This window comes from Oryx dammah, unplaced genomic scaffold, assembly GCF_014754425.2.
Source record: "Oryx dammah isolate SB20612 unplaced genomic scaffold, SCBI_Odam_1.1 HiC_scaffold_2, whole genome shotgun sequence".
Lineage (NCBI taxonomy): Eukaryota > Metazoa > Chordata > Mammalia > Artiodactyla > Bovidae > Oryx > Oryx dammah.
This window is the reverse complement of record NW_024070186.1, coordinates 184,197,382-184,209,364: the sequence shown is the minus strand read 5'-3', so window position 1 is coordinate 184,209,364 and position 11,983 is coordinate 184,197,382. Positions and strand designations below refer to the sequence as shown.

The 11,983-nt window shown below is 49.5% G+C and overlaps 1 protein-coding gene across 3 annotated transcripts; it reads left to right on the top strand.

Moving 5' to 3' along the window:
• The first annotated feature begins 4,002 nt into the window (after nucleotides 1-4,002).
• On the top strand, nucleotides 4,003-5,323 carry LOC120877711 (apoptosis-associated speck-like protein containing a CARD). 3 transcript variants are annotated; one of them, XM_040260083.1, is made up of 3 exons: nucleotides 4,003-4,352; nucleotides 4,566-4,622; nucleotides 4,960-5,323. In XM_040260083.1, exons 1-3 carry the CDS (start codon nucleotides 4,076-4,078, stop codon nucleotides 5,214-5,216), a joined length of 591 nt encoding a protein of 196 aa, XP_040116017.1. In that variant the 5' UTR covers nucleotides 4,003-4,075; the 3' UTR covers nucleotides 5,217-5,323. The 3 variants fall into 3 exon arrangements, with proteins under 3 accessions (XP_040116017.1, XP_040116009.1, XP_040116004.1); XM_040260075.1 differs by having other exon boundaries at nucleotides 4,026-4,355; nucleotides 4,569-4,622; XM_040260070.1 differs by having other exon boundaries at nucleotides 4,026-4,388.
• Nucleotides 5,324-11,983: the final 6,660 nt, after the last annotated feature.

Below are 11,983 nucleotides of genomic sequence, written 5' to 3'. Positions count from 1 at the left end.
CTCATGTTTCACCAGGGCAGGCTTTCAGAAGGCTTTCTGAAAACTTCAGTTTCCTCCTCTGTGAAGAGGGACACATACCTCAGGGGGCTGTTGGGAGAGTTAAATGAGATTATGCATGTTAAGTGCTTAGCACATGCCTGGAATATAGTAAATCTGAAAAATGGAAGCTACTGTTACTGTTCTTAGTCTCCTACAGCGCCTACCATGAGATTGAGTATATAGTAGATCTTTAATAATATTTTTTCTTAATTTTTAAATTTTTTATTTTTTATTGAAGTATAGTTGATTTACCGTGTTTCAGGTGTCCAACAAAGTGATTCGGTTACACATGTGTGTGTGTGCACGTGCATGCGTGTGTGCTCAGTCGTGTCTGGCTCTTTCGAACCCCTGGGTGAAGAACAGGTTTCTATGATTCTAGACTCTCAGATTCGTTCGTCATTTCAGGAAGTCTCATTGAGGCAGAATCTGTTCGAAGTCTTGTGCTGGGTGCTGTGGACCTGAAAGGGTCTTCAAGGAGCCCTCAGTCTGGTGAGGAAAGCAGAGTGACCCGACATACTGTATGACAAACAGTGAGATAGGGGTCAGAGGGGTATCCAGCCAGTGTGGCAAGGAATAATTCATTCTGCACAGAAAGGACAGAAAAGCCAACTGGGAAGAGCAGACAGAGGCCAGGTCCAGAAACCAGCCAGCCAACCTGCATGATCCCTGTTATATGACCTTGAGCAAGTCCTTCAACCTCTCTGAGCCTCTTCTCACTTGTGCAATAGGGCCACTGTTCTCTACCCCAAAGGGACTGTTGGAAGGCTTAGAAATACTGCAGGTGAAGGATCACAGACTATGTACAGGGCTCATTTTTTTTATTATTTCTTAGAAAAAGTGACTCCTGATGCATCTTGGAGGAGAGCAGGAACATATCAAGCAGACCAGGAGGGGAAAGAGGCCAAGCAGAGAGCAACTGCTGCACATGCAGAGGTCCAGAGGCCAACGGTGCCGCTGAGGCAGTTAGCAAGCGCTGTAAAGGCCAAGCCAAACAGCTTGGACTTGATTATTGGGGCACTGAGATCATAGGAGGCTTTCAAGCAGAGGAGGGACAGTATCAATATGTGGACTAGGAAGATGTAGCCTTCTGGCCACAGTGCACAAAAGTCAATGAAGAGGCTCAGGGAACACTGGCTGCTGGACCATAAGTGCCACCCATGGCGAGGATATTGGTACACAGTACTCCCCAGCCCAGCACATGGAGGGCAGCATACACATGGATGGGGAGCAGGCCCTGCTACTCTGCCGGAAGCTCTTGAATACAACGTGTTGCACATAAACACCGGAGAAGGCGATGGCACCCCACTCCAGTACTCTTGCCTGGAAAATCCCATGGATGGAGGGGCCTGGTGGGCTGCAGTCCATGGGGTCGCTAGGAGTCGGACATGACTGAGCGACTTCACTTTCACTTTTCACTTTCAAGCATTGGAGAAGGAAATGGCAACCCACTCCAGTGTTCTTGCCTGGAGAATCCCAGGGACAGGGGAGCCTGGTGGGCTGCTGTCTATGGGGTCACACAGAGTCGGACACGACTGAAGCGACTTAGTAGTAGCACATAAACACAGCCTCAGTCATTTCTTCATTCAGCAAATCTTCACTGAGCCTCTGCTGTCTCAGGCACTCTTTTTTAAAGTTAAACTCTAAAAAATAAAATAAAATAAAATAAAGTTAAACTCTATTTTATTTTTAATTTGTATTTGGTTGTGCTGGGTGTTTGTTGCTGCTTGTGGGCTTTCTCTAGTTGTGGCAAGCAGGGGCTATTCTCTAGTTGCTGTGCATGGGCTTCTCCTTGAGGTGGCTTCTCTTGTTGCAGAGCATGGGCTCGAGAGCACATGGGCTAGCTGCCCTGCAGCATGTGGAATCTTCCCAGACCAGGGATGGAACCGTGTCCCCTGAATTGGCAAGTGGATTCACCACGGGACCACCAGGAAGTCCTCCTAGGCACTCTCTTGATGCTGGCGATTCATCAGTGAACCAGGCAAGGTCCCTGCCCTCCTAGAACTCATGTTTTGGTGGGGAGATGGGTACCCACTAAGTGAATAAATGTCTAATAATGTCAGGATCACAGCACTAGAAGGAATGGCAATCATTACAACCCAGCTGAGAGGGGGAAATGTAGGATTCCTATACCCACCTGGGAAAGAGAGCCAGGATTAAAACTGAAGACTGTATGGCTTCAAGCCCACAGCAGTGAAAGCGTCGCGTCCTAACCACTGGACTGCCAGGGTATTCCCGAAACTGCCTCTTTCTAAAGAGCTTATGTGGAAGGTAGGGCTTCCCTTGTGGCTCCGCTAGTAAAGAATCCACCTGCAATGCAGAAGACCTGGGTTCGATCCCTGGTTTGGGAAGATCCTCTGGAGAAGGGAACAGCTCCTCACTCCAGTATTCTGGCCTGGAGAATTCCATGGACTGTATAGTCCATGGGGGTTACAAAGAGTCGGACAGAACTGAGCGACTTCACTTTTACTATGCGGAAGGTACACCTTTAGTTATTGGTGTCTCCCTTGAGTCATGAGGCCTATTCACTCATTATTGATCCCACAAAAAATTTATTGAGCTCCTATAGGCCCAGCACTGTTCTGGATGCTGCAGATTATAACAATGAACTGGACAAGCATATTTACAGCCTGTCAAGGAAGACTGATGCTAAACAAATACACAGAGCTAGTTGCAATTTATAGTCACAATTGTTATGAGAGCTACAAATAAGTAGCAGGTGTTTTGAATTGGAGAGAGTCTGAACTTGGTCTCCAGAGAAAGTAACATTTCCCTTAAGACCTAAAATCTTGAGAGCTTGTTAGACAAAGAGTGAGGGAAGAGAGTTCCAGGTGAAGGGAATAGCATGTGCCAAGGCTTGAAGAAGCAAAGGACCCTGGCACATTTGCAGAACTGAAAGGGCAATGCAGCTGGAACTCAGAGACGGAATGGGGGCAGGATGTGGTGCAAGACAAGGCTGGTGTGGTCCACAGGGGCAGAGCAGCAGGCCCCCCCCCCCCCGGCCACGTGAAAGGCAAGTGAAGGGTTCCAGCCTCCGCCTGGCCTCCAACATCAACCCATGGCACCTTGCATGTACTCTTCTGGGTCAAGCCCCTTGACCCCGGAATGACTCTCTACCCGTGACTTTCCCCTCAGCAAAGAATTTTCTCAACCATTACAAGTGTCTCTTGTGATCAATTTCCAAGAAATTCAGTTCCTGGGGGACCAAATCCTGGCTCTCCCAGGAGGTATTTGGCAAGGTTCCAGGCATCATCAGGTTTCCCTGGTGGCTCAGATGGTAAAGAATATCCTTGCAATGCGGGAGACCTGAATTCACTCCCGGGGTCAGGAAGATCCCCTGGAGAAGGGAATGGCTACCGGGTGGACTACAGTCCATGGGGTCGCAAAGCATCAGACACAAATGAGCAACTAACCCGCTTTTTTCAGGCTCCATCAGGTAACCCATGTTATGTTGGAATATTTACAGAGTGGACAAAGGCGTGTTGTCATCCCCATTTTGTACATCAGGAAACTGAGGCTCAAAGAGAGAAAACACACATAGTTACCTCTACCCTCTTTTTGACACCTCATTTCTCCCCAATTTGTGGAATTTGGGAAGCTACCTGGTTCTGGCTGTTAGGGTTCTGATTCTATGACATGTGAGAAGGGATGCTAAGATTTAGGAAAACATGGAGATTTCAGGGCTCTAAAATTCCATGAGTCAAAGCCCTGATGCTCCAGTAAACCAGGTTCCTGATTTAGCTAACTAGTCCAAGCTTAGAGAAGCAGGCACCACCCATGAGCCCTTTTCCACTGGTCTCCTGGGTCACCCCTCAGAGATCAGCCAAAGGATGAGATCTGGGCGCCCCCCGATGGCCAGGAGAGGATGGGAAGGCGCGGGATAGCAGTTAAGTCTTACACCCGAGGGCAACGTTCTGGGGCAGAGACAGGAATTGAGAGAAGGCGGGGAGTTTCTGGTCCCGCCCCAGAGGAAGCTTTCCAAACGGCAGACACCCGGAGTGAGCGGAAGCGGCGGCTGCGGCGGTAAGACTCCGGAGACATGGGGCGCACACGCGATGCCATCCTGGATGCTCTGGAGAACCTGACCGCGGACGAATTCAAAAAGTTCAAGATGAAGCTGCTTTCAGTGCCGCTGCGGGAAGGCTATGGACGCATCCCCCGGGGGACCCTGATGCCCCTGGACGCCGTGGACCTCACCGACAAGCTCGTCAGTTACTATCTGGAGACGTACGGTGCCGAGCTCACGGCGCTCGTGCTTCGCGACATGGGCATGCAGGAGGTGGCGGAGCAGCTGCAGGAGACCATGATGAGCAAGGGTGAGCACGCCCCCGCCACACTCCTCCGAGGTCCAGGCCAGTCTCCCCTCATCTGCACCCTCCCAGCCCCAACGGTTGCCTCTCCAGGCACTTTCTCTTCCTGTTCCTCCTACCCCTTCATAAAAGCTTCTCCTGCTGGGGAGGCTTCCTGCACTGGGTACTGACCTTGGCTTCCAGAAGGACTTGGAGACACCATTGAACATTTTCTTACAGGCCCTAGAAACGTGCCAGCCGAGGGCAAGGCCCCTCTCCAGAAGACAGCCAAGCCAGGTAAGGCCTTCAATCTCTGACCTCACCTACCTGGGCACCTCACCAGCCCTGCCCCACCACACCCCTGCACAGCCTAAATCTGTTGTCAAGGCCAAGAGCATTCAGGGCGTGCAAAGTTAGGCCAAATCTTCCCACTCACCTACCCACACTCCTGGGGCCACGTCTGGCTGAAAAGGAGGTAAGGTTAAGCGCATCCCACTCTATGTAGGTCCTGTTGAGCCCTGCCCCTTAGGTTTGCATTCAGGGCAACTTGAGGGAAAAGTGTTCAAGAGGGACAGACAGGCTCCAGTGCCCACCCTGGGTGCCAGCTCCGCCCCTCTCCTCCCTCTCGCCCCAGGACTGCACTTTGTGGAACAGCATCGGGCGGCCCTCATCGCACGGGTCACAGTCGTGGATGAGGTGCTGGACGCCCTGTACGGGAAGGTCCTGACAGAGGACCAGTACCAGGCAGTGCGGGCGGAGCGCACTAGTTCGGAAAAGATGAGGAAGCTCTTCAGCTTTGTTCCAGCCTGGAACATGACCTGCAAGGATCTGCTCCTCCAGGCGCTGAGGGAGACCCAGCCCTACCTGGTGGACGACCTGGAGCAGAGCTGAGGCGCCTTCTCCAGCAATGGCTCCCACATACCCCCACTGGCTGTTCCAGCCAACTTATCTGGAATCTCTGGTTTTCTCATACACAGTACATGAAAATCCCACTTGTACTTGGTGTGTTTCCTACTTGCAGCCTGGAAGCACGTGTGGACCTGAGCTACATATCCACGCGCAGGGCAGCAGGCTCCCCAGACACTCCACCCTTCCTGCCTCAGTCACATGGAGTAGCCCCTTATTCCCCATTCGGTGGCTCCTTCGATGCCACCCTAAAGGGTCTGCCCTTTAGACCTGTGAACCATGAGTTAACCTTGTGGCCAAGGTCTAAAAATTAAAATACAGATATGATCAAAGGGCCTGGAACTGTGGGGGGCCAAATTTGACAAGGAAGCCTGGCATGCTGCAGTCCATGGGGTCACCAAGAGTCAGACACGACTGAACAAGATCTGACAGATGCATTTAGAAACAGACTAGTCTACAAAGCTTCTCTTTCATTTTTCATAGGGAAAAAACTACAAAATTAGAGCCATTTTCAGGAGAAATTATGAAAGTGAAAAGTGAAAGTGAAGTCGCTCAGTCGTGTCTCTCTTTGAGACCCCGTGGACTGTAGCCTACCAGGCTCCTCTGTCCATGGGATTCTCCAGCCAAGAATACTGGAGTGGGTTCCCATTTCCTTCTCCAGGGGATCTTCCCGATCCAGGGATTGAACCCGGGTCTCCCTCATTGGAGGCAGACGCTTTAACCTGAGCCACCAGAGAAGCCTAAAAAAAATAAGAATACTGGAGTGGGTTGCCATTCCCTACTCCAGGAGACCTTCCCAACCCAGGGATTGAACCCGGGTCTCCCACATTGTAGGCAGACGCTTTACCGTCTGAGCCACCAACAGGAGAACACAAAGCAAGTATTCCTAGGGTTCCTTCATCCACTGACACCAGTGGGCTTGGCTGCTCCCTCCCACCCCCTGCAAAAAGGGATTATAGGTTACACTTTGCCCAGAAAACATGCCAAACACAAAAGCAAAACTTCAGGAAATGACTTCCAGCAGCTGTTTCTTCTCTTGATGGAATTGTGTCAACAAAAGAAAATAGTATTTATTTCTAGAAAACAGCACCTTAAGGAGTCTTTTCAGAGGCTGTTACAGAACCAGCATCCTAAGACCACATCCTGGGTACACTTTGCACCCCAATTCTTTCTGGCTTGGAGGGATGGATGCAAAGCAACAGGCAGACACCAAGGAGGTCAGATACTCCGTACACAGAAGTCAGATCATCAGACTTGGGGATCCAGGTACGACAGTCCAGGGTGCGCCATTCACAATGATACACCAGTGCAGAGTGAACAAAGCCATATGAAGGCTTCACTTGGAATACCTTCCCTAGACACAAGAACTAGCAAATGCAGTGCTTATTCTCCACGCCCACCGCACCCCCACCACACACACACACAGTCTGTGAAACGTTTCCCTACTCTGATTACTGAATCAGCCCATGGATGGAGGAGCCTGGTGGGCTGCAGTCCATGGGGTCACTAAGAGCTGGACACGACTGAGCGACTTCACTTTCACTTTTCACTGCCATGCACTGGAGAAGGAAATGGCAACCCAGTCCAGTGTTCTTGCCTGGAGAATCCCAGGGACGGGGGACCTGGTGGGCTGCCGTCTCTGGGGTCGCACAGAGTCGGACACGACTGAAGTGACTTAGCAGCAGCAGCAGAGCAACAGGAGAAAACAAGTGGTTTGCTGTAGGAGGAAGCTGCCAAGAAGCTAAGCTAATGGCCACTGTCAAGGCTATGCAGTCACCTGAGATTGCTTCTAATGGTATTTAGGACTCCACAAGGAAAGCTGAGCTTCTCCCATTGCCCCCCTCAGTCCCAACACTCAGGACCCCATGGACTCATCTTCTGTCACTAGCCACCCGATAAAATGAATGCAGGTGCTCCCCATTCCATCTCAGCCCTTTTCTGCCAAGTCTTCTTAAATCTATAAACCAAGCCTTAATTCAACCTAAGACGTGTGTTCACTTATGGTCTACAAGGACCTTGAAAGTGAAAGTGGAGTTGCTCAGTCGTGTCCGACTCTTTGCGACCCCATGGACTGTAGCCTACCAGGCTCCTCTGTCCATGGGATTTTCCAGGCAAGAATACTGGAGTGGATTGCCATTTCCTTCTCCAGGGGATCTTCCCGACCCAGGGATCAAACCCGGGTCTCCTGCATTGTAGACAGAAGCTTTACCGTCTGAGCCACCAGGGAGCAAGGACCTTACCACTTCCCAAACCGGAAGTTGTCTTCCTTTTACTATGCTTGATATGACAACAGCTGCAGCCTAACCAGAAAACAAGAAACCCTACCATGTTCCATAAAGCCCAGATGGAGTCATTCTTCCAACTCACATCCAAACACCTTCCTTTTCAACTTCACTGCCCCCATCTGGTTTATTCCTTCATGTCTTACACACAGCAGGCCTCTGACCTCCCTACTTCTAGTTAAACACCATCAAGGGCCTGAGTGATCAAAACTGATGATGGAAATGGACTCCCTCCTAACACTAGGACACCTGAGTCTGCCTTCCAGCCTGACCCTGAGTGGCCCCATCCAACCTCTCCTGCCTTTCTCGTCACATAGCCCCGGATCCCAACACTGCTTCCGCACACCCCATGCCCTACCTAGCACACCCTGGGCCCTTAGACCCTAACACCTTGAAACCCCGCCCCGGTCCTCGCATGCCCACAGGTAGCCTTCCTCTGGGCTCCAGCGGCACTCCCACCTACTGTCCCTATGGTAGAGCGAACCACCCTATCATATTTTTATACCAGACTCCCCCATTAGAGTAAGCTCCCCCCAAAAGACATCTTTTCAACCTGTGTCATGCTTTGAATTTGAAAAATAATAAATAGCAGTTACTGTGTATGTATAATAGGTAATTTTTAAAAAAAAAGACTTCATAGAAACTTAATGTTTTGGAGATGGAGCCATAACTAACACTTCCCTGCACAGCAGATGCTCAAACAGAGCAGCTACAAAATCCAGTGCAGGCCTGAGGCAAGATAAGGTTCTAAGTTGAAAGACTTCTTGGGGGCTTTCTTTTTCCTTTTTATTGGGGTGGGGAGGGAGGGAGAGTAGGGTGAAGCTCAGTTCTACCAGCCACAGCATACTAGTTAAGCACACAACTTCTACAGCCAAACAATATTCAAATCTCTGGTCCACCTCACTCATCAGTTATGAAACTTAAAGTCAGTTTGTACCTCAGCATCTCCAGCTATAAAGTAAGGATAATAGGACCTAACTCATCACCTAGCAGCAACTGGCCCATTAGTGTTAACAGTGATCTCCAGGATATTTTTGTTCTTAGTTCAATGGCTTCAAAAAGCACCTGAAACAATGGACATGTTCTGCCCAAACCTCTAAGCATCACAAGACTGAAATAAGAGCAAACAGAACAAATAGTCTGTGTTAGCTGGGCATATGGTAACTAGAAAAATCCATATGCAGAGCCCAGCCTTCCCTGAGTGACCTTTTTCTTAGCTCCTGGCTCAAACTGTCTACAGAGAAAGTTTTATACAAAATCAAGTTCCACCCCCCCCCCCAAAAAAAAAAATCAAGTTCCCCTTCACGGAGCGGGTGGGTGGTGAGCAGATGAGTCCCTGCAGGACTTCAGAGTCTGGCTCTAAGAGTGTGCTGCTCAAACAGCACCACCACCATTGCTAGAGAACTTGTACCCCACAGGGACCTACAAGCTAAATTAGAACCCACTGCCAAGTGATTCTGGAGAAGGCAATGGCACCCCACTCCAGTACTCTTGCCTGGAAAAATCCCATGGACAGAGGAACCTGGTGGGCTGTAGTCCATGGGGTCGCGAAGAGTTGGACACGACTGAGCGACTTCCCTTTCACTTTTCACTTTCATGCATTGGAGAAGGAAATGGCAACCCACTCCAGTGTTCTTGCCTGGAGAATCCCAGGGGCGGGGGAGCCTAGTGTGCTGCCGTCTAATGGGGTCGCACAGAGTCGGACACGACTGCAGCGACTTAGCAGCAGCAGCAGCAGCTGAGTGATTCAGGTGCATATCCAACTTAAGACACACATTGCCAGAGAGGATTTGACTTTGCCACCTTGGTCAGACTGCCAAGGTTTGCAGAAGCAAGCCCTCCTCGTGGCTCTAACAGTAAAGAATCTGTCTGCAACACTGGAGATCTGGGTTTGATCCCTCGGTCAGGAAGATTCCCTGGAGAAGGGAACGGCAACCCACTCCACAATTCTTGCCTGGAGAATCCCAATGGACAGAGGAGCCCAGCAGGCTATAGTCCATGGGGTTGCAGAGTCAGAAACTACTGAGCAACTACACTGTCACTTTTTTCAGGGATTTGGCTTGCTGGTGACTCAGAAAGTAAAGAATCTGCCTGCAATGCGGGAAACCTGGGTTTGATACCTGGGTTGGGAAGATCCCCTAGAGAAGAGAATGGCTACCCACTGCAGTGGGCTTCCCTGGTAGTTCAGCTGATAAAGAATTCACCTGCATTGCAGGAGACTCCGGTTCAATTCCTGGGTTGGGAAGATCCCCTGGAGACACAACAGCTACCCACCCCAGTATTCTTGCCTGGAGAATTCCACGGACAGAGGAGCCTGGTGGGTTACACCCCATGGGGCCAAAGACTCTGACAGGACTAACTAACACTTTTCACTTTCATTCAGGCAAAGAGCACACAGGATGGGGCCACTCCCCTTCTAATTCTGGGAAAAACAAAATACCCATGGCTGATGTATGGCAAAAACCATTACAATATTGTAATAATCCTCCAATTAAAAAAAAAATAGCCATCAGGCTAAATCTAAGACAAGTTAATCCTGAGGGGGCTGCACTATAGAGCCCTAAGGATCCTGCGGGAAGCAGCGCAGGTGCAACCCTGCCACCCCGTGGCACGCCTGCAGGACGCTACCCGAAAAGCTGGCTCCTTGTTCCCTTGTTTTTTCTCCTCCCTCCTTGGCATTCTCTATCCAGAATCGCCTGAGCTTGATCCCCCACTACATACAAGGAATCTCCAATCAGACCCCATAGTCCCAGCTCCTTTTCTGTCTCCAATCTCCATGTTAGTGGTTCTCAATCGTCCTTCCTGTTAAAAGAGCCCTCCTCACTAGCACCATTACCCCGATTTAAGGTTGAAACCACAATCCAACAAGCTGAGAGCACAATCCATCTACAGAGCACTATTCCCAGACTTCCCAGACCCAATCTCATGACACTTCTGTTCCTGCCTCAAGAGTGTTAAGAATTTTTTAACCAACAAGGAGTGACCTATGTATAGTAGAGGGAACTCTCCTCAAAGTTATGTCCCAGCCTGGATGAGAGGGGAGTTTACAAGAGAATGGATACATGCATGTGTATGACTGGGTTGCTCTGTTGTGCACCCAAAATTATAACACATAATTAGCTATACTTCAATATTTTAAAAAAATAGCAATTTTAGATTCAGTGGTCTCCTAAAGCTCTAACAGCCAACACCATAAGGACTGTGAACCAGACTTCTACAAGCCCAGAAGTCAAACCTGATGGCAAGTTCCACCTTGACACTACTTCCTCAGTTCTAATACACCCAGCAGCACGAAGACCACTGCATGGGGAGGTGAACAGATTTTTGTGGGAACCTGTTATCTAAAATTATTAACAACACAAAAAGTTAAAGAGGGATGAGTCAGTTTTGAGGGCCCTAAGGTAGGAAAGGTAGTTTGAGTTCTGGAAACGCTGGAGAACAATGGCTGCAATGGACCCGAGCTGAGTCTATGAGACTAGTACTGGGATGAGATCTGGTAAAAACCCCTGGTAGGGAATTCCCTGGCAGTCCAGTAGTTAAGACTCCATCTTTCCACTGCAGGAGGCTCATGTTCAATACAGGTCAGGGAACTAAGATCCTGCACGACTCACGGTGCAGCCAGATAAATTCAATTTAAAAAAATTTTTAATTAAACCCTGGTGGATGATTGACTCAATGACCTAACCTCTGCACTATATTATCTGAGCTACTGAAATCCAGTACGTGATGGGGGGGCAAAGGTGAAAAAGATTAAGAAATCAGGCAGTGGCAATCAGACCTAGAGCACACTTCTCCCCACCCACCCATAGCATTCTCCCCCTGGCTTCCTCCTAAGTTAGCCTGTCCCAGTTCAAAAACGCCAGATGCCTAGTGCTTCAAGACCGCAGGACATTTTCAGTAACTCAGTTAATAATAACATATTCTTTAGAACTCAAAAGACCAGCCTACAATCCTCATCAAAAAAACATGACTGGCTATCACCAGCCAGGTGCTGCTTACAGGGGAATACAGCAAAGAGCAGAGGATCCAAAGCTCAAAACCCCTCAGGGTCTATTTTTTCACCAAAGGATGAACTGGCACTGCAATCAACCACCAAAACATTCCCTCAGTTGCTATTTCTGTCTTCACCCATCTCTACCCATCCTCCTCAAAGTCCCCCAAACTAATCTGCCCACTAGACACTCAGGACTCTTATTTGACCACGTCAGGTCTTAGTTGTAGCACAGTAGGACCTCCGTTGTTGTCACGTGCGGATCTTAGTTCCTGACCAGGGATCAAACTCAAGTCCCCTGCACCGGGAATACGCAGTCCTTAACCACTGGACCACCAGAGAAGGCCCAGGACCCTATTTCCTTTTACTGAAGGGTGAGGCCAATCACTGAAGCCTTTTAAAGGACAAGAACTAATTGCTAATAATCCCACTTACTCCCAGAGCTTGGGTGAGACCCGACTCACCTCTAACAGCAGGGA

Bases quoted from the DNA above. Each gene is read 5' to 3' on its own strand.
- LOC120877711 (XM_040260070.1), top strand. From the start codon at position 4,076: ATGGGGCGCACACGCGATGCCATCCTGGATGCTCTGGAGAACCTGACC. The intron at 4,389-4,565 runs GCCAGTCTCCCC...ATTTTCTTACAG, and splicing joins CACACTCCTCCGAGGTCCAG to GCCCTAGAAACGTGCCAGCC. The intron at 4,623-4,959 runs GTAAGGCCTTCA...CTCTCGCCCCAG, and splicing joins CCAGAAGACAGCCAAGCCAG to GACTGCACTTTGTGGAACAG.